The 24,818-nt window shown below is 44.7% G+C and overlaps 1 protein-coding gene across 2 annotated transcripts in view; it reads left to right on the plus strand.

The window, feature by feature from the left end:
- ATCAY (ATCAY kinesin light chain interacting caytaxin) overlaps window positions 1-24,818 on the plus strand; it is a 108,397-nt gene that overhangs the window by 49,018 nt on the left and 34,561 nt on the right. For both annotated transcript variants that reach the window (XM_088446460.1, XM_088446461.1), the window contains 5 exons: window positions 2,084-2,145; window positions 8,441-8,662; window positions 9,796-9,981; window positions 12,288-12,390; window positions 14,582-14,713. In XM_088446460.1, coding sequence (XP_088302586.1) covers window positions 2,084-2,145; window positions 8,441-8,662; window positions 9,796-9,981; window positions 12,288-12,390; window positions 14,582-14,713 — 705 coding nt within the window. The remainder of the gene's footprint in view (window positions 1-2,083; window positions 2,146-8,440; window positions 8,663-9,795; window positions 9,982-12,287; window positions 12,391-14,581; window positions 14,714-24,818) is intronic.

The following is a 24,818-nucleotide window of genomic DNA, read 5'->3' on the forward strand; positions in this document are numbered from 1 at the left end:
GACTCTCTAATCCCGGCATGGTACTAATGACAGGCATCGGAAGACCGACGCCCGGCATAACAAACAAAGGTAAGTCGGGCGCGGACAGCCGTGGGGAGAGGATTAGGTTTAGGGCTCCCGGGGGGACTTAGGGTTAGGCACCCCCCTGGGAGGGTTAGGTTTAGGCTAGGGGAAGGGGGGGTTAGGGTTAGGCACCCCCGGGGGGAGGTTAGGGTTAGGCACCCCCCCCGGGGGACTTAGGTTTAGGCAGCGGGGAAGGGGGGATTAGGTTTAGGCACTTAGAGGGGGGAGTAGGGTACATTCTTATATATGTATTTTTTATTAGATTTTAATTTCACCTTTTCATTTATCTTTTATTTTTATGGTTATTTATCTATATTATTATTGTTGTATAAATTATCTTATTGGCACATTTGCATTTTATTTATTTATATACATTATTTACATTAGGCACTTATATATTTTTTGATTATTTACAGTATTCAGTTACCCTGATATGATGTCAGACTGTAAGGGGTATATTTATTAAAGGTCGATTTGAATCTATTTTGATGAATTTAAATCGATGAAAATCAATCAACGCGATGTTGTGTTTCTGGGGCTAAATCATACATTTACTAATACTTAAAAAAAAAAAATTAAAAAATTGTCAGTTAGTAAATGTGTGTATTAGCCCCAGAACCACAATATCAATGTTTGATTTTCATTGAATTTAAAGTATATATATATGTTATATGCTGTACCTTAGTACATTCATTCTTTCTGCAAACATGACTTCAGTTTGATAAGCATAGAGCACACATGCCTACTTTCCCAGAGACTACGAAATCTTACAAAGCTCTCCCGGAGAGTAGAGCGGTCTCCCTGATACCGCCAACTTCCCCTTTGAGCACTCCGGAGGCTTGATAACTCAATTCATGCTGCAATGTCTCACGATGACACTTGATATTTAAGTGGTCTGACAAAATTAACCCTAGCATACTTCCTAACCCTACCGATTTCAGCGAGACAGTCCTGTTTTGAAGGCTCTTGTTATGTCAGGACTGCATTGTCGCAATTGCTGGGTAGTTAGGAAGTATATCCGTTTACTGCTGCTTTGCATAGCAGAGCAAAAACGAACAGATACTGATTGTGTCTGTCTTTCTGTGCACTGCAATCAAAGGATGATAGGAAGGGAACCAGAGGCAGACATGGTAAGTTAGTGCTCTTCGAAGCTAGGCATGCACCCTGAGCTGTGGCCACACCACCTCCATAATTCAAATTAGCCCAGTCCATGTTATGTCCCCTTTCTCCAAATGCTCACCTCTTTTGTTAGGAGGTATGCACTAGTGTGTGTCCATGTAGTAGGGCACAGGTTCTCAAACTCGGTCCTCAGGACCCCAAACAGTGCATGTTTTGCAGGTCTCCTCACAGAATCACAAGTGAAATAATTATCTCCACCTGTTGATCTTTTAAAATGTGTCAGTGAGTAATGAATACACCTGTGCTCCTGCTGGGTGACCTGGAAAGTGTGACCTGTGTGTGGTCCTGAGGACCGAGTTTGAGAACCACTGTAGTACGGAATATAGGTGATATGTATCAAACCTTCTAAAGAGAACAGGTGGAGAAGTTGCCTATAGCAATTAATCAGCTACTAGCAATCATTTTATAGAATATACTTGATAAATTATAGCTAAAAGTTGACAATTTCTCCACTTGTCCTCTTTAGAAGGTTTGAAACATCTCCCCCATGGACTGTAAGTTTAATTGGGGCAGGGGCTTGTATAAGTGGTTAAAAGTACGGTGTAATAAGCAGGCACTGTTAATAATTATATAAGCCCATTTTTAGTACACAGCAATACCTGCTTAAGCAAATGCTCAAGAACTTTTTCTTCTCATTATTGTGTGTTCTACAGTAATTATATCATTGTATTGTTAGGGAGAATTCAGTATCTCGCTATGTGCTGCTGGACATCAGAGCTTGAGATGTACACCTAAAGATGGTTATATCAGTCATAGCATTTTTAAAATGTGCACATTTCTAAATGAAGTAGCATGTTACATAATTTCTTAATAATATATACAAAGTATTGTTGTCCCACAGGCCTCTTCCTGAAGACAATGGAATGGATACCCTTGGCACTCCCACAGAAGACATTACCTCCTGTAAGTACCTTGCAATATAAACGATGCCCACATACGGTTTTGGAATTACCACAATTGTGACTAGAGGGTCAGGGAGTGAGTGGTGACTTTCTATTTGCCATCAAGGCCACCACTTCTCTCTCCTGCTTGTAGGGCAGACACATACTGTACGCAGAGAAAATATGTTTAGATTCTCAGTTCCAGAACATCCAACAGGGCTGTATGGCACATTCGTTTCTCTCCCACCCCTTTCCCAGTCTAACACCCCCCCCCCACCTTTACCTGTGCTTAGAAGATCAGTGTAAGAACCTCTGTAGGATGGACCAACATTGCAAATTGTGCTTTTGGATCAGGTGATGGAATTTTACGCTACTGCCTGATGTGGTAGTTTACAAGTGATGACGATGACGTCAGACACCGGACACCACAGAGATAAGTTTTCAGCCTCCCAGGATGGACTGGGGTCCCCCTCCTATACCCCGCCCCCGAGCCAAGGCAAATCAGTTTCGTTGGTGCCCGGCTCGGAGTCAGAGCACCTGGCCCGGCTCGGAGTCAGAGCACCTGTAACAGAGGGAGGCTGTTATGGCCCCTGAAGTTTCTTCAAAGCAGCTATGGCTGCACAAAATGAGCTGCACAGCATAGACAGTTAGTACTGATGTCTATGCTGTCGCTCCTCCACCCCGCCGGACCAGAACACCGGTACCGATCCGGGGATGCTTGTGGGTGTCCGGGGTCACAGCTAGCGGTGACCCCGGATACCTGAACTGTGGCCGGATTCAAGGGGACAGGTAAGCGGCGGGGTCCTGCGGAGGGTACCCGCCGAGCAACATAGTCCTAAGTCCCCAGGCAGGGGGCTCCCTGGGGACTAGCTGCAGCGTGGAGCCAGGTATTAACCTGCGCTTCCACCATACCGCGGGGTCAGTAGGCCGCGGCAGAGTCTGGCGTCCTGGGGGTTAATTGCATGCCAGGGGAGCGCACCCTCCCTGTATACATCCGAGCCTCCCCCGCTGCACACTGCCTCTCCATTGCGGTCTGGCTACCTGTGTGAGCGCTCCTCCCCCGGGCCCGCCTCCTCTATGCTCCTCAGCCGCCATCTTCATGTGACTTGGCAAACACTGCTGGATGCTGAAGACGGTGACATCGTGGTCCGGGTCCGCCCGCATTCCTCTCCTTCGATTAAGGTCAGTGTATGCTGCACTGTTTCCTACCTGGCTCTGGTCTGTGTAGTTGAGCTCAGCGCTGATAGTGCAGGGATTTATTTCTGCATTGTATGTGACTTACTGCTAGCGCTGCTGCCTGTACTTTCACTTCTGACTGTCAGCCATTTTACTATCCCTATTCTTCCTCTGCTAAAGCCCTTCCGGTGCGGTGTTGCAGGGTAATTATTACCTGACTATACAAGTATTTGTCTGTGAGGTGTGTCACATACATTCCGTTACACTCATCATGTCTGAGAGTGAACGTGATTTTCCTTTTCTTCAGCTAAAGTGTACCACATGTAATGTACCATTAGCTGAGGGTGATGGAAACCCTGAGGGGTTATGTAGGGCGTGTTATCTGATATCACGCCCGATTTCTGTCACTGCGCCTGTGCAGGAACTGCCTGGGGCTTGTTTTGCTAAGGCACTTACAACCCTTGTGGGCCAGCTAGTGATGCCCCCTGCGTTCCCCCAGATGGGGTTATCACAGCAGTCAGTGGTGTCGTCACCCATGCAGGGGTTCCCCAGACAGTTGATGGTACCCCAGTGTCTCCCGCTTTCTCCCCCCCACATCTCACAAGAGCCTGCGTGGGTTAATTCCTTGTCCACTACGGTGCAACACCTGTTGGACGTTTTACAGGGGGAGTCATAATTGTGGCCACATAAGTGACCTTTAGCGTCTCAGATGGCTCAGTATGATGAGGATGATGTGTCGTCTGATGACGGTGAGATTTTTGACCTTTCTGATCAGAGCCCCTCCATACTAAAGAGACTGAGTCTAAGTCTAAGGTCTATATACCTGGCCTTATACGTGCAGTCCATGCGGCCTCGGTTATTGAGGATGACGATCCCCCCATGGCCAAATCCAAATACGCCTTCTTTAAGGATATTAAGGGTGATGCCACTGTATTTCCTCTATCTGGTTAGCTAGTGGATCATTTAGAGGAAGCGTGGAAAAATCCGGGTAAACTGTACCAGCCTCAAAAACGTTTGGCTTTTGCATACCCCTTTGCGGATAATTATTTCACTAAGTCGGAATCTCCTCCGCAAGTGGATTCTCATGTAACATGCCTAGTGAGGAGTCTACAGTGCCCATGCCCTCCATGTCCTCCTTTAAAGGATGCTATGGATCGCAAGGTTTAAATATGCCTGAAGTTCATTTATTCCCTTGCTGGAGGGGCGTCCAGACAGGCTATGGCCGTGTGTTGGGTGGCCAGAGCCATGGAGCGCTGGGCTGATAGTTTGGAGGCGTCTCTGGGCTCTGACTCTTCTGGGGGGCAGGCGGAGTTAGTGGGCAATCTCAGAGACTCAGTCACTTATATTAATGAGGCAGCCTTAGATATCTGTCTCCTCACCTCTAGAATCTCCTCGGCAGCTGTGGCCGCTCATTGCACCCTATGGTTGCGCTCTTGGAAAGCGGACGCAGATTCCAAGAAGGGCTTGGAATGCTTGCCTTTTAATGGACAGGTCCTGTTTGGCCCTGATAGTGGCCACTCTGGTAGCAGCTAAGTCTGCATGTCTGCCATTGGCTACAGTCCCGTCAGGGTCTGGTACTTTGTCCTTTCGGGCCCTACAGGGCCCAGGGTAGGTCCAAAGTCCAGTCTTTTCCTAGACAGACTGGGCCCAAAAAGTCTGCCAAGCCCAAGAAACAGGCTTGGAGTACATGCCGCCCCGCCCCCAAGTCGGACGATAAGGCTTCGGCCTGATGGACCGGGCCTCCTTTTGGGGGATCCCAGAGTAGGAGGCCGCCTGCTTCGGTTCGTCCACTGTTGGTGTCTGACTACCAAGGACACTTGGGTACACGAGGTGGTCTCTTGGGGGTATGCCCTCTCCTTTCGGCGCAGGCCCCCCAGCAAGTTTTTCACCACAGGCCTTCGGTCGGTTCAGAGCAAAGCCCTGGAACTACAGAAAGTGTTGCACTCTATGCTCCAGGCTGGAGTTATAGTGCCTATTCCATTCTCCCAGAGTGGCATGGGTTTCTATTCCAATCTTTTTCTGGTGCAGAAACTCAATGGGTCTTACCGACCCATCCTCAACCTCAAATCCCTCAACAAGTCCTTGAGGGTGCCTCGGTTCAGGATGGAGACCCTGCGTTCCATTATACTGGCAATGGAGCCTGGGGATTTCATGGTGTCGTTGGACATTCAAGACGCTTACCTGCATGTCCCCATTATCTTAACGCATCAGCAATTCCTCAGGTTTGCAGTGCTCGACAAACATTTTCAGTTCCAGGCACTGCCCTTTGGTCTGGCAACAGCACCTCGTGTCTTTACCAAAGTCATGGTGGTCATGGCAGCCCACCTGCAGATGCAGAGGGTCCGCTTGTTGCCTTATCTGGACGACCTTCTGTTAGCGGGGTCTCCAACGGTCCTCCAGCTTCATCTGCAACTGATAATCTCAGTATTGGAGAATCACGGCTGGTTAATAAACTGGAAGAAATCCACCCTGGTTCCTTCGCAGAGGATGCTCCATCTCAGGGCCTTGTTGGACTCTCAACAACAGAGGATCTTTGTGACGGAGGACAAGATCTCTGCGTTACAGGCAAAGGTGCGCAGTTGCCTTCAGAGCCGCTGAGTGTCTATTCATTCAGCGAGGAGGTTACTGGGCTCCATGGTGTCGCTCTTCGACATGGTGGAAAATGCCCAGTTTCACTCCAGACCTCTGCAGCAGTTGATCCTCTCCAGATGGAATGGGTTGCCTCATTGGATAAAGACGCAGACCATGGTACTTTCTCCTGAGGTTCGTCTGTCTCTGGCCTGGTGATTGCAAACAACTCACCTGAACAGGGGACGTCCCTTTTGTGGTGGCAACCTGGGTCCTTTTGACGATGGACGCCAGTCTCTGAGACTGGGGAGCAGTCACGGGTCCACACTTGTTCCAGGGCAGGTGGACCCCGGCAGAAGCTGCACTTCCAATAAACATCTTGGAACTTCGCGCAGTATTCAATGCTCTCCAGCAAGCAAAACATGTTCTCCATGGAAAACCCATGCAGGTACAATCGGACAACGCCACCACGGTGGCCTACATAAACTGCCAAGGAGGAACCCAAAGTCGGGCAGCGCTGGCAGAGGTGTCCCGCATCCTGGCTTGGGTGGAGGGCAATCTCCCTGCCATCTAGGTGGTTTTCATCCCGGGAGTCCTCAACTGGGAAACAGACTTTCTCAGCCGGCAGGACGTGCATCCAGGAGAATGGTCTCTTCACCAGGAGGTGTTTCAGCTCCTGGTGGACAAGTGGGCCTTCTGGAGATAGACCTCAATTCCTCCTGACACAACAACAAACTGCCTGTGTACGGGTCAAGAACAAGAGACGCGGAGGCTCTTCTGGTAGACGCTCTGTCGGTCCGGTGGACCTTCCAGTTTGCGTACCTCTTCCCTCCGTTCTCCCTTCCTCGAGTGTTCCGCAAATTCAAGCAAGAAGGTGGCACGCTCCTGTTGGTAGCTCCAGCGTGGCCCAGACGTCACTGGTACTCAGACCTTCGGAGCTCTCTGTAGACACTCCAATGCTGTTGCCTCTACATCTGGACCTGTTGTCACAGGGTCCTTTCATTACCCAGATCTGAGTCGTCTGTCTTTGAAGGTGTGGCTGTTGAGACAGCCCTCTTAAGGTCCAGGGGTTTTTCCAGCTCTGTAGTTAACACCATGCTAAGAGCTCAGAAGCCTACGTCTGCAAGAATTTACCATCGAGTATGGCATACTTTCTTTGAGTGGTGTCGCCCTAGAGGCTATGATCCTCAGGTGTTCTGGATATCCAGAGTGTTAGCTTTCCTACAGGTGGGCTTAGATCACGGTCTTCACCTTGCTTCTCTGAAGGTGCAGGTTTCTGCCCTGTCAGTGTGGTTTCAGCGTAGGATTGCTACTCTTCCTGATGTCCGCACCTTTATGCAAGGTGTACTTCGTATTCAGCCTCCCTTTTGTTCCACCAATGGCTCCTTGGGATCTGGCTGTGGTCCTGAGGTCTCTCCAAGGACCGCCATTTGAACCACTGGACTCAGTGGATTTGAAATGGCTTACAGCTAAGACTGTATTCCTTCTGGCCATTGCTTTGGCCAGAAGGGTCTCAGAATTGGGGGCTCTCTCATGTCGACCTCCCTTTCTCATCTTTCATAGGGACAGGCAGTGCTTCGCACTTGCCCTTGTTTCCTCCCAAAGGTGGTATCTAGTTTCCACATCAACGAGAAAATCATTGTGCCGGCCTTTAATTCACCAGACCTCACGGTTGGTGAGGTCACCTTGGATGTGGTGCAGGCTCTAAGGATTTAGGTTGACCACACCAATTCTTTTAGGAAGTCGGACTCCTTGTTTGTCTTCTATGGCTTCCGCAAGAAGGACTGACCTGCCACTAAGCAAACTTTGGCAGGAAGGATTCGCATGCCAATTTCTGAAGCTTATATTCATGAAGGCCTTCCTGTTCCATCCTCCTTTATGGATCATTCCACTAGGTCTGTGGGTCCTTCGTGGGCAGCTCGACATGGTGCCTCAGCGGTTCAGCTTTGCAAGGCAGCCACGTGGTCTTCTGTTCATACTTTTGTGAGGTATTATGCATTTGACACCTTTGCCTCTCAGGATGCTTCCTTCGGGCAGTGGATTCTCTTTTCAGAACAGGAGCATCCCCACCCTTAAAGGATACTGCTTTGGGACATCCCCTAGGTATCCTGTGGATACCCTGTGGAACCCTGACCTGATGTAGAAAATATGAGATATGGTAAGAACTTACCCTTGTTATCTCTATTTCTACGAAGTCCATAGGGTTCCACAGGACTCCCGCCCTGTCGCACCTGTGCTGCAGATGGGCTTTCATCTGGTCACCTGTTTTTCCATCTCCTTCTGGTGACAATGTGATTCTTGTGTGTTCCAGATCTTTCTTCTCTCTCTTTCCTCTCCTCCTCCGGCCTGGGGCTTGTTACGTAACTGATTTGCCTTGGCTCGGGGGCGGGGTACAGGAGGAGGACCCCAGAGCATCCTGGGAGGCTGAAAACTTAACTCTGTGGTGCCCGATGTCTGACGTCATCGCCTATACCCCAAGGTATCCTGTGGAACCCTATGGACTTCGTAGAAATAGAGATAACAAGGGTAAGTTCTTACCATATTTCATATTTTATCCATGTTTTTGTATACAGCTCCGCCAAGCACGTTAAACCTCAGTGAATCCCATCGCAAGCGGAAAACACTTGTGGCTCCAGAGATTAACATCTCATTGGACCAGAGTGAGGGCTCTGTCCTTTCTGATGACTTCCTAGATACCCCGGAAGATCTGGATATAAATGTAGATGACATTGAGACTCCAGATGAAACAGATTCATTGGAGTTTTTGGGCAATGGAAATGAGCTGGAATGGGAAGGTAATTACACTATAAAACTCAGAATCATTTTATACTGTTATGTTTTCAGTACAGTGAAGTCAGCATTTTAAGTAATGTAGGTTTCTTAACTCAATTTATAATACGTAAATTGTTTCAAATGATGTCATTTGTTGTCATTTCTGGGCAACGTATTGATTTCCTATTATTTTATGCATAGTTTTTTCTTTGAGTCATGTACTTTGTTGTTAGCTTTTGCAAACTAACAAGTAGATTACAAGCAAACTGGATGTTTCCTGATTTTATATAGTCTTAGAAGTTAAAATTGTATTGCTATAGCATTGCAATTTAAGGTGTTTATTCACTTTCAAGTTTTCTCAAAACTAAGGGGGTGATTCAGAGGTGGATGAGGGATCAGAGCTGTGTCTTTGGTAGCAGCGATTCTGAGAAGTTATGCAAATGCTGCAGGTAGCCTTTTGAAATGAGACGCCCACCGTCGGCTTCTCAGATCCGCTGCATGTGTCCGAAGATGCAGCTCCAGATCAACATTGGGAACATAGCGCGGACCATCGGACATGACCAAGCCTAACGTTGTATAGAATGTCCACCGCAAGTAATCTGCCAAGTAAATCTGCGTGTGAAGACTCTGTCCTCGGCATGCCCCAAAACGGCGGTGACACATTTCCGTTTTTTAGAACACTCCCCGTCAGCCCCCCAAAACACCTGCAAGATGTCAAGATGAGTAACACCACAGTGCGACCGGAGCCACAACACCATCGCCACACATGCTCATTGCGGCACTGACACATGCGCAGAACCGAGAACATTGGTCATTTGTCCACCTATGAATCACCCCCTATATGTCCAAATTGTGTATTTCAGTTTTACTTTAGATTCATTGTAATAAGAATGTATGCTGTACAATTGACTGTTTATGTGACATTAGATGCTGTGACGATGTACTATCAAATTAATTTTATCAGTTCTCGGTAGACCAGCTTATCCAGCAAGTATTAATTATGTTTATATTTTTAGAATATTAAATATATAGAAAATTTTAAGTTCGACAAAAATAATTGTGACCAAAAAGAAAATATTTATTTAAGTTATACTGTATGTATATTTAGTTATGTATATTTATATATGTGATAATTATTAAAGTTGTTTGGTTCTAGATGACACCCCTGTTGCAAGTGCCAAGAATATGCCTGGGGATAGTGCGGACTTGTTTGGGGATGGAGCAGTGGAAGAGGGGGGGACTACAAATGGCCGCTTATGGAGGACAGTGATCATTGGGGAACAGGAACATCGCATTGATTTACAAATGATAAAACCATACATGAAGGTGGTAACACATGGAGGTGAGCAGTCACTTCATATTGACGTTTAGGTTCTGATTCGGGTGCAGCGGCAATATTGGACACAGTGGAGTGATTTCCTTTTTTTGTGCACATGCATCAAAGTCGCACTGCGCGTACATCCAAATAGCGTGTGCACAGAAATGAAGTTGCAATTGAGGTGCATGTGAGGTGAAATGTTTTAAAAATGTATTGGGCGTTCCTGGGAATGGCGCGGGTGTGTCACTGAAAGCGCTTGGGTACAGAGACACACAGCCGCTCACATAGGGCTGGTACAAGTTTCGATGGTGTGACCAATGGTGCTTCTAATTACACACCAATTTGTATGACTGCGTCTAACGATGCTGACAGTGGGTGTCTCAGTCCTTGCACATTCGTACGCACAGCTGCACACAAGGGAAGGGCTTTGTGGCACCATTTGCATGAAGTCACAGCTGTGTGACCGACTAGAGAATATTTTTAACTCTTAAGTCTCATACCTGCCCTTTCCCGATCATCTAATCCAGCAGTCCTGCAATGGCTTAAATCCCTTTTGATCCAAGCTGGAGATCAAGGACTGCAACAGTTCCCAAAAAGATTGAGGCATTGCAGGATGTGTCAGATTATAGATATGGGAAAAGCAGGTAAGTAAAATTATATTTTTAGAAATGTACAGGCTGGAGTCGGTTCGGATTTTCCCGCTAAATTTGGATCTTTCCTGCCAAATTTCGAATCTCAGAAAAAGGCAGCACGTCATCTTTCATGGACAAACATCATCTCTTTTGTCCATGAAAGATGATGTTTGTCCATGAAAGATGACATTTTGCCTCTTTCTGAGATCTGCAATTTGGCGGAAAGATCCGAATTTGTCGGCAAAATCTGAATGAATTTAACCTGTACATCTTTAGTTATTTTTATCTCACCTAATAATGCAACACAATACATTTTTGTTATTTTGTATATTTGTACTTTAAATGCCATTTTCTTTCTGCATAAATGATATAACGGAGTCGGGCCTGCGCACTAGGATAACTAAACACAGGGTGAGCTGCTAACAACTGACAGGTACCCCTACCTGCAAAGTAAATATATCAAAGGAGAGTGTTGCAGCGCTGCACTTTGATGCAAAATCAGTCTTAATCATACAAAACAAATGGTATATATGTCAGAATAGAAAAACTGCAAGTAGCTGGTGACAAGTGTAAATGCCTGTATTCGGGCTTAATAGGTATTATAAATAATCATGGAAGTAGATATCATAACCTGAAAGATGGCTGTTAGCAATAAAGTATAAAACAGTGGGAAATAAAATTAGATTAATTTATTCAGTATGCGCTAAACCAGAGTAAGCCAGAAAAGATGCACTTGTAGGATAATCAATTTGTCAATAGGTATAACAGGGGGAATATGTCCATAAGCGGCGTCCCGCTACGGTGATGTCTATTTGGGATGGATAAAACAGATGCCCGGGATGGTCTTCTTTGGGACAAAGAGTACGGTCGCTGTTTATGGGGAGAGGTTGCCTGGCTCCAGCACGTTAATACCAAGCGGCGCAGGTGCCGAATGGTGCCTGAATGAACAGGCTACCTCCGGCAAGCCGCACCGCACAATGGTAAGTGCTATAGTCTGCGGGGGGGGACGGCACGGATGCAGCGCTAATGAAAGCAGTGCCCCGGGTGTACTCCACTGCAGATGGGGGACTTACCTCTCTACCCACGCGGGCACCGCTCCTGTCCTGCCGGATCTTTTCCACTTGGTGGTGAGGCTTGCTTCCGGGGTTGGTCACGTGACTTGAGGGTTCCAAACTTGATAACAGTTCCTAGTTCCTACACGCTGATCTGGGGTCTCTGGTAGTAGTAAACAATAGGTGAAAGAAGATGAAGTTGGCTAATAGTGCAGTGGTCTCCAACGCGTTTCAGCCTTTAGGCCTTTTTCAAGGAGGTAGTGGTTGTAGTGCGGCAGTCTCTATAAGTAGTTGAGGGGCGGTTCACACATATGCAGATGGGTCTGTAGTGATTGGTTTAACTGATAAACACTCTGGATTGGTGTGATCTGCTGTCCATCATATAGTTAGACAGGGTGGTGACAGGTAATTATACTTAAAGCCATCAGTCCTAGTGTGAAACATCGCTGATGGCATTACAATAGTCGTCTAAATTATAGTCCCCTAAAGGTCTTGAACGGGGCAATCAGTAATCAATAATGCCACACAATACATTTTTGTTATTTTGTATATTTGTACTTTAAATGCCATTTTCTTTCTGCATAAACATGCATTTGGTATTTGTGTGACATATATTTGTTATTTATTTATTTATCCTATGCTGCAGGTTACTATGGTGAGGGTCTTAATGCCATCATTGTATTTGCTGCTTGTTGTCTACCAGATAGCAGCTGTCCAGATTACCATTACATCATGGAGAATCTTTTTCTGTAAGTGGGAATGATACTGTTGCCAACATGTGTAGCTGAGAAAACAAACCTATTTTTACTTGCACAGAAAAGTACTGGTGCCAAAATGCAGAATGCATGTTTCCGCACAAGTTGCTATAAAAGATTGGTTGTGTTGAACTTACCGGGATATTATGCATATAGACACCTTTGCATTCTGCTATTTGAGAGACAGATGGATGAGGGTAAAAAAGTGGAAAAAAAATCATTGAAATAAGACTTGGTTTAAAAAACATAAGGGGTCTTGATTATCAACCAGTAAGGCACAGGTAATGGAAGAGTACATATCTATGTGCATTGTGCACTAGCATTGTCTGAATGGTCACTGTACACATACTGTATATCAGTGAATGCTCCTATTCGGCATGTGCAGATGCATTGTACGACGTTGAGTGTTTATCAAGCAATTACTTTTTGCCAGGTAAAGAGTTTCTCACCACTTCATCCTATTTAACTAGAGTGATACTGCAGAGAAATCACTGATTTCTCTTACAGTCCCTCTATTATAGCAACTTAGGCACATCACGATATTATACCATGGGGAATGCGAGGTATGTTTAATTTTATTTAGACATCTTGAGATGGCGTTACCTATATGCATATGCGCATATTACTGGAATCCAATGCCAGTAGTGCTAGGCTGCTGGTGAGGGGGTGAAAAACTCAGGTTAGCAGCCCTGAATTGATAAATAGATATCAGTCTACAATCTGTATGTGTCACTGCAACACTCTCACTGACTCACCATTGATAAAAAGACCCTTTAGACTTGTTTGCTAAATGTTTGACTGTGACACATAAAATATAGACACTCAATCCTTTTGATGGAAGTTAATGATAGCAAAAAAAATTAGCTTGCACTTGGCTACATAACAGATGTAAATTTAATGTGAACTATCTTAAGTTTACATCATATCTGTTTGTTAATGCTATTAGTAGATCTGTTAATTTGAGATAACCTGAAGCTTAGGTTTTGCAGTTCTTTAAATAAGAAATTATTATGTTGGGTACACACTAGGTGATGGAATACATAACGGATGCCAACGTTTGGAATCCTGGCGGTCAGAATCCTGATGCAGTCATTCCAACAGGGTTAGAATACCGACACTTTGTTGATCGGTATCCTAGCCCCCCTGTCCCTACCCTAACTCTAAGACTCCCTTTCCGGTGCCTGAACCTAATCTCCCCCCTAGTGCCTAAACCTAACCTCCCCCTCCCCGCACCCTAAACCCCTTAGTGCTTAACCCTAACCCTCCCCTTAACCTCAGTACTTATGTTCGTGATCCCGGGGGTCGGGAAGCTGGCGCTGGTATTCTGACTAGTGTTGGGACTCGGGCGCCGGCATTTTGAACTCCAGAATCCCAGCGGTCGCGATATTGACCACATCCCCTAGGTGATATATTGTGCATAACAGCTGATAAACTGTATATTGTTTAGTGTATCGCATTGGCCATGCAGCACAGCCAATGCAATATATCTGAAATATATGTAATTCACATCTTATAGTGTGTACACACAACCAAACGGCTGCACGTTATGTTGGCCGAAGGAACCATTCCAAATTACCTCAAAAGTGACCGGGCATATTCTGGCCAGAAATATTGTGCAGCTGATTGGTAAGTGTGCTTACCTATATCGTTCAGGTGTGTACCCCACATTAGAGTTATGGGTTACAGGAATTGTTTTTATTTCATGTGTCACATTTATACATTTTAACCTGTTAGCTACATTGTATTTTGCTGTGTATAAGTGTTTCTCCTATATGAAATGCACCTGAATAGCGCTTAAGTTGTTACCAGTCTGGTACCCTCTTGAGGTATATAATAGACTGCAGACCCCTCTGATCTGGGAGATATTCTCTAATTGTGCAGTCTCCACTTCATTGCAATAACTTGTTTCATAGTAATAAACCTTGTTTTATAAACGGGCACTAATTCTGGTGCATTACTGCAGGCTTTCTGAATTCAGTAAAATTCCCAAGGCGCCCAACGCCTCTCAGAAGCAGTTAAACTTTGCACACACACCCTCAAGTACTACCATCTTGATGTGCTATTGCATTTACCTGAAAAATGACTTGTGGATTACCTTTTATGACTATTTTGTTAGTGCAATCAGTAAACTTTTATGTGAAATGTTGAACGGTCCTATCTCACTACCTCTCCTTGGCTTTGGCAGCTATGTGATCAGTAGTTTGGAGCTGCTGGTGGCAGAGGATTACATGATTGTGTACCTGAATGGTGCCACACCTCGGAGGAGAATGCCTGGGTTAGGATGGCTGAAGAAATGCTACCAGATGATAGACAGGAGGTGAGTTGCGAATTGTGGAATTCCCCCTCATTAAACACATATAGAACTATGCTTATAGTAATTACTTCATGGAACAAGTGGAACAGTGTACTGTATTGTACCTGTACCTTTTTTTTCCTTACAATAAGCTTTAATTTTCCTACAACAACATTACTATTATTGTCATCTTTCAAACTCTATCTATGGCTAAAGATAATCCAGAAGAAACACGTTCATATAGCCACAGCAGAAAGCTCTATGCTTAGGAGTCTTGTAGAGTCTTGTAGAAACTCATCACTATGTTGCATATTGCTTTGCCAGCTAACCATATGATTTGGAAGTTTGCAGTCATGGACACTCAGTGACAAAGGAATGGGTTATAGCTTTAAATTAACTCATGTACTACAAACTTCAGAACCCAACAGGTCTGGTCTTCCCTTTGGGAAACAGTCGGGAAGCCAATGGACGGAATCCCGACCGTCGGCTTCCCGCCCGACTGTATAATCCCGGCAAGGGTTAAATGACAGGCGTCGAAATCCCAACCACTGGCATTTTCACTACGCTGGGAGCCCGACACCCGGCTTACCGATCAAAGGTAAGTCAGGCGACGGGTGCGGACAGCCGCGGGGGGGGAGGGTTAGGTTTAGGGTTCCCGGGGGGGACTTAGGGTTAGGCACCCCCCCGGGAGGTTAGGTTTAGGCTAGGGGAAGGGAGGGTCAGGGTTAGGCACCCCCGGGGGGAGGTTAGGGTTAGGGTTAGGCACCCCCCTGGGGGACAGGTTTAGGCAGCGGGGAAGGGGGGGTTAGGTTTAGGCACTTAGAGGGGGGATTAGGGTTAGGCACCCCTAAGGGAGGGTTAGGGTTAGGGGGTAGAACAGGTTAGAGAATACTTACCTGGGGATGATCAGGATTTTCATGCGGACGATGACGAATCATACTGAATACTTTTCCTCCTACCTGTTCTTGCAGCTATGACTACCTGGTGCTACATTCCTGAAATGGGAGGGGTATTATTCACTTCCTTGAAAAATTAAGCTATGAGTGAAGTATCTAGGTCTCCCACCACCCAACTAGCCCCAAAAATTAAATCTGTAGGACCCATATAGGCCATCAATCCCAAAGTAGCCCTGTCATCAAGGTATTAGCCCACACACCAAATATAGAGAACCCATTCTGATTTATAAGTTCCATACATGAAAAGTCCCCACTAATAGCCACATTACATTAATACCCAAGACTACAATATATTAGTATACCTTTCATTACATTAATAGCCCCACCAAACCCTACATTAGATTAATAGCTCACTACATAACCTTAATAGCCCACACTATATTGCATTAATAATATATTCACATTTTATATTAATACCCAACCATTTCACTTACCTGCTAGGCTGCTCTTCAGCTGATTGCTTTAGGAGGCAAATGTCTCTTGGCAGTCTCTGTACACTGGGTGGTCTCTGTGATGGAAACTAAAGGAGTGAGGGCCTCATTCAGAGGCGGTCGTAGGATGCAAGCGGTCGCTCAGAAAGAGGGCGGCCGCTTGCATCCTGAACGGCCGCCTCCATGTCGGTAGTTAGGCTGTGGTTTAACACTCACAGCTCTAACGACTGCTAAGGGAGATGGTCGCGATGGTCAAGACCATCGCGAACATCGGGGCTTACGACGAGACCCTAGGGTCTCGTCAACCTTAAGCCCCAGGGAGCTTCCTGCTGTGTTTCAGCAGGAAGCTCCCCACTGACATCACTGGTGATGTCAGTGGGGTCGCCCCCAAACGGCTAGCGTTCCGGCGGGAACGCCTCCGTTTCGGCAGGCACGCCCCTTGCCCGCCCAGCAAACGGAGCGAGCTGTCAATCAACATCGACAGCTCGCTCCGTCTGCTTTGAGCCCGCTAACGACGGATCACCCGTCGTTAGCGGGGGCTCGCGTATGCACACGACGGAGCCATCTCCATCGTGCGCATGCCCTGTGGACCAACATCGAGTCGGTTGCGAGCACTCAGCGCTCGCAACCGGATCATGAATAAGGTCCTGAGTCCCAGCCAGTGATGTTTGGCAGCGTATGAAATGACAGTTGGTGTAGCTCCCCTATTTGAATTTTGAACTGCGCTCCAGCCCCACCTCTTACCAGGGAAGTCCAGGACCAGAGCATTGTGTCCCTCCTAGAGAGAGTCATGTTGGGGGTATGCACTCTGTGCTCATGGTGGACAGGAAAATTCATACATGTACTGTCTGTGATGGTCACAGCATCAAAATAAACATTGAGGCATAACTACAAAAACCTGTTTAACCAAGCTCGGTGGGATTATTTTTTTGTTTCATCATTTTAAGGCATATCTGGATGTTGTTGTATATACTAGTTGTTACAGATTTAGAATTCTGTATATCTGGCCCGGGACCCTTGGGTCGAACTCAAGTACAGGTTAGACATGGAGGTTGTATATAACTCTTGCTCATGAGTCAGACAAGTAGTAAGGTACACTAGTGACAGGAATAGAGACTACAGTTATGCAGGGATACAGGCCTGGAGGAGAATCAACCCATGGCCTTCTGGGTGACCCTTAGTCCATGGACCAGAAAAGACCAGCAGAGCCAAGGACACACTCCAGGGACAATGGTGACCACCCTGGAACTCAGGCCAATATAGTACCAGTAGAGTGGAATTCAGGCCAGAAATTAGAGTCTTATGTATGCAATGCCAAGCTTGAGGAAGCAAGTACTCTGTCACTGCTCTGACGCAAGACCTGGAACTGGAACCTGGTTAGGATCTCAAGTACTGAGGGGTCAGGATAAGAAATATAGGTCTGCCGATCACCCCAGCATTAATACTGTATTCTGCACCCTGCCCACAGCCCTAGAATCTGCACACCTTACTCCACGCCAGCCCCAGACAACACACAGCATAGGGAGACCAATATTAAGTCAACACAATAATGTAACCGCTAACCTGAGACAGACCTGCGGAGAGCTAAGTGTAACAATGGAGTACTGAATAAGGCTTGCACGTAATGTCCCAATAGTACAGCAGTGGTGAAACACATTGGCATTGGGCGTAAGCTGAGGATGGTAATGCCGGCTCTGTGGATGTTAGAGACAGGTATAGCAACGTAACTTGGATTGAGCTGTAAGCTATATGGATACTGGAGTGCAGGTAACGTGAAATAATGGCCGCCTTCGAGGTAGCAACGTGTCAAATAGCGCACTCCACAGAGAAATAGATTATATTAATAGATTCATGGGGAACCTGGAGACAGGAGTACTGAGACCTGGAGCCTAGAACTATCCTGGAAGGATGAAGTTGTTCAGGCAATGTGCAGATTAAAATAGGGAGTGGTTCAGAGTCATTGGTCTGGCAGACCAGGCGAACACACAGGTGAATCAGGTGATGGCTGTGGAATATCTCAGAGGTGCTTTGTAAGCAGCAATGAAGGAACGTCTAAGTTAGTATGGGATGCTAAGACCCTGATTTGTGACACTAATTATGTGTGTGTGTGTCCTAAAACATATGTTGGCATCGCTACTTCCATTGGCAAAATATTCCATAATCTGAGTGCCCCTACAGTCATAACCCCTTTCCTGTGCATGTGATGAAATCATCTTTCTTCACAGTAGATGACATACTATACTTGTCAAATGCACAGTCCAGGGTATAGAAAAATCATTAACCTTACATTTATCTAGGTAAAACTTGAGCTGCCATTTCCCCACTCAACTTTGCATGTTCTCCTCTCCTTCTGTAGCTATAGACTATCCTATTTTATCTCGATATCTGTTCAAATTGTAGTGTCTTCTGCACATATGCACATCAGCCTGGCCAAGAGTCACCAACCCCTATTAACAATTTTAAATAAGCCAACGGTTTCAAATATTTATTAGTTAGGACCAATATTAAAGTTCCAGACTTAAATGTAGGCCTCAGCATTTTATAGTTAAAAGAGCAATAGTTTATTAATTCAGTAAGAGGTGCAAATAAACCAACACCTATAAACCTATGCCAACCGATTTACCTATAAGCCTAGTCATTGTATTGGTCTTGCCGGCTGCCACCAATGCTTGGATCCTACTGCACTCACTACTTCCCCCAGTTTATAGTTGTGTGGTTTGAAATGCATCACATATTTTCTATTATTGCGTTATGGTTATTGATCCCATTATTATTATTATTATTATTATTATTATTATTATTAATAATGAATAAATATATGGAGCAAGTTCTATTACTCATAATGAAGAGAAATTTGGACAACAAGTACATCAGAGAAAGTGCTAGCCATGTATTGGAAAAAACATATATTATTGCAAATTTTGTCACCAGGTGGCGATTTGGTGATACTAGTCAGATCAACTAACATTCAATATAGATTTAAGTTACTAATTAAACTTTTTCCCCAGTATACCTATTAAATCAACCACAGGAATCTAATTAGTGTCACACTTAAAATGCCAATTACTTTCTGTAAAACAGTACAAAATCTTGTACTGATCTCTGATTTGGGATATAAAACGATGGTACTGGACAGTATTATATCCCTTTGTGGCATATTTCCAGACTGATCCCTTCTATTTTTGCTCAGGATTTATCTAAGCTTTTTCTTTAATACTCATACATGGCGCTATATCAATATTGCATTAAATTTGATTTAGTCTCACTGATTTATCAATGTTTTATTAATTTATGTTGAAAGTCCCATATGTATGAGTTAGCTCTGGGGAAACAATGAGCCCACCAGCCTCTGACAATTGGCTAGGTTGCTACTATTTCTTACCCTTGCGTCTGAAGCTATAAGTATAAAAGGCTTACCACAGCTTTGTTCTCCAGAGCTTCAATAGATTAATATGGTAAATATGTTTATTTTTCATGTGCTTGGTTTATGTGACTTTGCCTACTCTTTGTAGAACTTCATATGGCCCAGACCAGTGGGCCAAAAGCTTACTTAGTGATTTTGGGAAACAAACTTACTGTATATTTTACAACTTCCTGCTTTCCTATTTTAAGTGTGCTGATAATGGGGGTGACATAATTTCAGAAATCTGTCCTATTATATTCAGGACATGACATGTTTTCTCTCCAAGGTTTCCATAAGAAAATCTAAAATATTTTAGTAGTAAAGAAACAGAAATGGAGCAAAGATACAGGGATGATTATGAGCAGGAAAGACTAAGGGCCAAATGTAATAGGGTGAGAGTTTAGAAAAGTGAGAGTTTCTGACACTTTTTAAACTTTGCCAATGTAATAGAGTCCAAAAACAAAGTAACAAAGTTTACAGCTAAGCTCTCACATTTTCTAAACTCACACCCTATTACATTTGGCCCGATGAGTCTATTTACTAAGCCTTGGATGGCGATAAAGTCTCAACCAATCAGCTCCTACAGGCTTCACATAAGGGTAGTGCTGCATGTCAATGGAGAAGCTTTGCTCGGATAGAAAATTATTATTATTATTATCCTTTATTTATATGGTGCCACAATGGGTCCGAAGAGTACATAAACAGACAGTATGAACAAAACAAGAACAAAGTTACTTACATTGCAGAACATGGACAAGGTTTATAAACATTTCTGCAGTAGCAGTCATAGTACCCAAATAAGTAGCAGGGTGACCAAACAAAAAGGACTGGTGTTGTTTTTGGCAGTGGGAAGATGATGGTGGTTTAGATGAAGAAAAGCACATGAGAGAAGAGGGCCCTGCTCATGAGTGCTTACAATCTAAAGATGAGTGGGAGACAGACAGACAGGGGTGACACAGAGGGAGGAAAATGCTTAGAACAGTTGAAGAAACTGGGAATTGGAGAAAGGTTGAGAATAAAAACAGTGTGCAAGGTAATGCATATCTTAAGGGTTTAGTAAAAGGAATTGGAGGAGGTGTTTGGCGAGGGGCGTTGGCTGTGCGTGGTTCTGTGCAGGCATGTTGTCACTTTGGGATGGTGAAGCTTGGTGGTGCTTCTGTTCCACTCCGGCATGGGCGCCGCCATCTTGCCTCCGGTCATGTGACCTAATCGCCCAATCCTGGTTTGTCACATGCTCTCTCTGGCCAGTCACAGCACAGCACTTGGTATTTAGGGAGGTTCAGAGCCTCACTTCATTGCCAGTGCAACGTGTTTCTCAGCATAGCTGAGAGAGAGTTCCCTGTGCTCACCATCTGTTCCTGTGTAACGCTACCTGCCTGCCTGCTTGTCTTCTCCAACGCTACTGGACTACCCTGCATCCTCCATTACCTTCCCCGTGCCTGTTAACCTGAGTCTGCTGTTCACCCTGCACCTTGCCTCCACTGACACTCTACTGGATGATTTTCCCTCAGCCTGCATTTTTCATTTCAACCACTACACCTGATTTCCCCTGCCTGTCATTAACTGGACATTTCCCTATTATCCAGAACCTCACACTGCTGGACAAGTTTTTTTTTCACTACCCTCACAAGACCCGGATACTGGACTGCTCCTATCTGCCACTACGTGGACTTTTACTCATTGCATTCACCTCCGTTCCCATTTGCACTTTAGTGCCATCCCTGGACTTATTTTCTCCCATTGTTCATGTCTGCCAAACCACTTATTAAATGTTCCACGTTTTGTTTTAAATCTGCTTCTGTGTCTACTCCTATCACCACCCCAGGCCCACAACAAAACCAGAACATGACAGTTTGCACTGGCCACATGGACCCGGCCACGGGACAGGAGTCTGGAACAGATTTATTTCGGTGTATTGCAGGTCGTTTGGAAAACCTGGAAACTATGTAGCACCAAATGGATCAGTTTCTTCAAGAGATGTCTAAACGACAGGATAATCTGCAAACTTCTTTGTCTACCTCTAATGTAAATATAGTTTCCCCTGCTCCTCTGCCTGACAATACTAGTTACAGGGCATCCCCTCGGCTGCACCTTCCTATGCATAGTAAATTCGACGGCAACTCCAAGCTCTGCCGCGGATTCCTGAATCAGTGCGATATACATTTCATCCTACAGCCTGATAACTTCCCCACTGCTAGAACCAAAGTAGCCTACCTGTTGTCCCTGTTGTCTGGTCCAGCCTTGGATTGGGCTTCCCCACTCTGGGAGCGTTCAGATTCCCTGCTGGACAACTATACAGACTTCGTAACATCTTTCAGGAGGATTTTTGATGAGCCTGGAGGAACTGTATCAGCCTCGTCTAGTATTATGTCACTGAAACAAGGTACCTGTCCTGTCAGCCAATATGTCGTAGAGTTTCAGATTTTGGCATCAGAGCTCAAGTGGAATGAGGAAGCCCTCACCTCTGCTTTCTGGCATGGGCTTTCCGACTGACTGAAGGATGACTTGGTCACCCGTGACCTCCCTACTAATCTCAATGATATGATTTCTCTCTGTAACAAAATCGATCTACGCTTCAGAGAACGTCAGGCCGAGAAGCAAAGATCTGACCATACTAGGTCAGTCACTCTTCCTTCCCCTACTCATCCACCTCCTCCTCCTACAGATGAAGAGCCAATGCAGGTGAATCATACCCATCTCTCCAGAGTGGAATGCCAGAGAAGAATATCAGAAAACATCTGCCTATACTGTGGAGAATCGGGTCACCTGGTGGCCTCCTGTACCCGCAAACCGGGAAACGCCCATTCCTAACTGACCCTGGGGACATCAAGTTAGGAGTAATCTGTCCGTCCTCAACTTCTAAAGATTTTGTTCTGACCTTGGCTTTAGATGTTTAAGCCTAAACCTGCCTTTGTCGCTGCTCTACTGGATTCTGGAGCAGCAGGAAACTTTATGACCTCTAGTCTTGTTGATAAATTACAAATTTCCTGTTCTACCCTGGATCATACAAACAAAAATGGCAGCTGCTCAATCAATCTAGCAGTACTAATCAGGTGCATGAAAGGGAGGGGTCATACTAAGTAGAAAAAGGAGGGGGATTTAACCCCCTATTGTACCTCAGCACATTGAATAATACCTGCAACAATATATGAAGACTATATGGTCATAGAAATTCAGAGATATTAGTTGCATGCATTTGCAAATACATGGGAGGCTGCTGGGCCACGTCACGGCTTCTCTATTACCAGCAGTCCCTAACACTAAGGGGTTCACGTCCGGGGCGCAGTGCACCCCAAAAAAACGTCCAGCCCAGGACCCCCCCAGGGCATCACACGAAAATGGAAAAAGAGTGACAGTGCAGTGTAAAGTATAGCTGTGTGTGAGTAATCATTAAGTGTGGAATGAGAGGTTAAAATATATGTGAAAAAATACATTAATAATAAACAAACATAAAAGGTGATGTGAAAAGCAACTATGTGTATTAAGTGGTGATGCCCTGACGAGGCCCAGCCTGACCAGTCCCGGGGGCCCTACGCCCAAACGCTCACCCCAAATGTAAAATATACCAATTATAAGGCCTCATGATAAAGGCACATATATAATTTTGTCAAATGTAAGGCCTCATGATAAAGGCACATACATAAATGCATCCAAATTGAGAGCCAGCTTACCTGGGAGTCACCCCTGGGAACTCCAACTAGCACCCTGGATCATTCAATTTCTCTGACTGCTGTAGATGGACATCCTCTGGCTAACGGAGTTGTTACCAAGGAGACTCAACCAGTGTTAGTCCGCATTGGAGCACTCCATTCTGAGTACCTAAAATTTCTTGTGATTCCTGAGGCTTCCCAAGAAGTCATTCTAGGGTTACCCTGGTTGCGTCTGCACAATCCCAGGATAGACTGGTGCTCTATGCAAATTCTTTCATGGGGAATGGAGTGTCAAAAGTCCTGTTTTCCCAAGATACGACCTGTGAGTTAAAAACAGCCTCGTTAGTACCCCCAGTTATCCCCAATGAGTATCAACTGTTTGCTGACTTTTTTTCTGAACAACAAGCTAATGTCTTACCTCCTCGCAGGGAATGGGATTGCCCTATCAATTTGTTAAAGAGATACTTTTGCTCAAAGCAAAGGCAGAGGGAAAGACAAATAATGTCTATATGGGGGCACTCTTGAATATAATATAAAGAGTGCCTTAAAAGAGAACCTTAAAAGAGAAAAGAAGGGGAATCTGGAAATACACTGGTTTGACAAATGAATAGACAATTAACTAATTATCCTAGTCATGGAGTTAGTTAAGAAAAAAGAGGCAAATTAAACATAGAGATATGTCCAGTGAAATCCATAATAATTGACATACACACTTAACACAAATAAGTATACGTCATCTTAATCAAGATGATAATAATCAAACTCGTGATACTTAAATATATAGAGACAAATTCTAGTCACAGAAAAACATATATTGTGACACACATATGATGACTCTGTTGTACAACAAGTGAAAATATATAAATGAGAATAAGGAGTACATTTATCTCATATAGATTCAAATCATCTAATCAAAGTGATGATAATCAAATTCATGGTACCTACAGAATTTCAACAAATTCTAGTTACAAGAGAAACAATTATTATGACACATATAATGACTCTGTCGCACAACAAATATTAAAACATATCATAAGGCGAGAATATTACTGATGCGACCCTCAAAAAGACCGTTTGTATAGGTCAATATAAATGATACCACACAAAAAAAATTACATGTAATATGTAAAGTGCTGCGAATAGGGATCATACGCAATTTTGAAAAAATATTCAATAATAGATGTACTTTTGATTAATACATTAATTTGAAAATAAATGTTTTGTGATCCCATTAACACATGTTGATAACCTAAACCAGAGGAAGAAAGTAAGACCTTGGATGAAATAGCGCATATACACTTCTACTGTCACCTGTCTATATCAGACAGGGGATGAGAGAGTGTCTGATGCGTTGGTCCCAGGTGAAGAGGAAGGCAACGCTTCTGCTTTCTGGGATATCTGAGTGTATCTCTCCTCTGATACAATGTGCATTGCAGAGGGAGTATCAAAAAGGAAACCCAGATGAGAGAGCTTGTTAGAGGGATAGATAAGATATACAGATGTGTGCTATACTGCACCTGAGAATTTATGGTCTCATAAAATGAGCTAATAGACCATACTGGTATAGAATTTTGGATATTGTCACCAAAAATAGGGACTATGTATATGTGCAACTGATGTTTGACAAATAAGGGACATACATATTAAAGGAGACTAAATAAATAAAAAAACAGTCAAATGACAAATGTG

Source organism: Taudactylus pleione, unplaced genomic scaffold (assembly GCF_031769625.1).
Source record: "Taudactylus pleione unplaced genomic scaffold, aTauple2 ptg000399l, whole genome shotgun sequence".
Taxonomy (NCBI): Eukaryota; Metazoa; Chordata; class Amphibia; order Anura; family Myobatrachidae; genus Taudactylus; species Taudactylus pleione.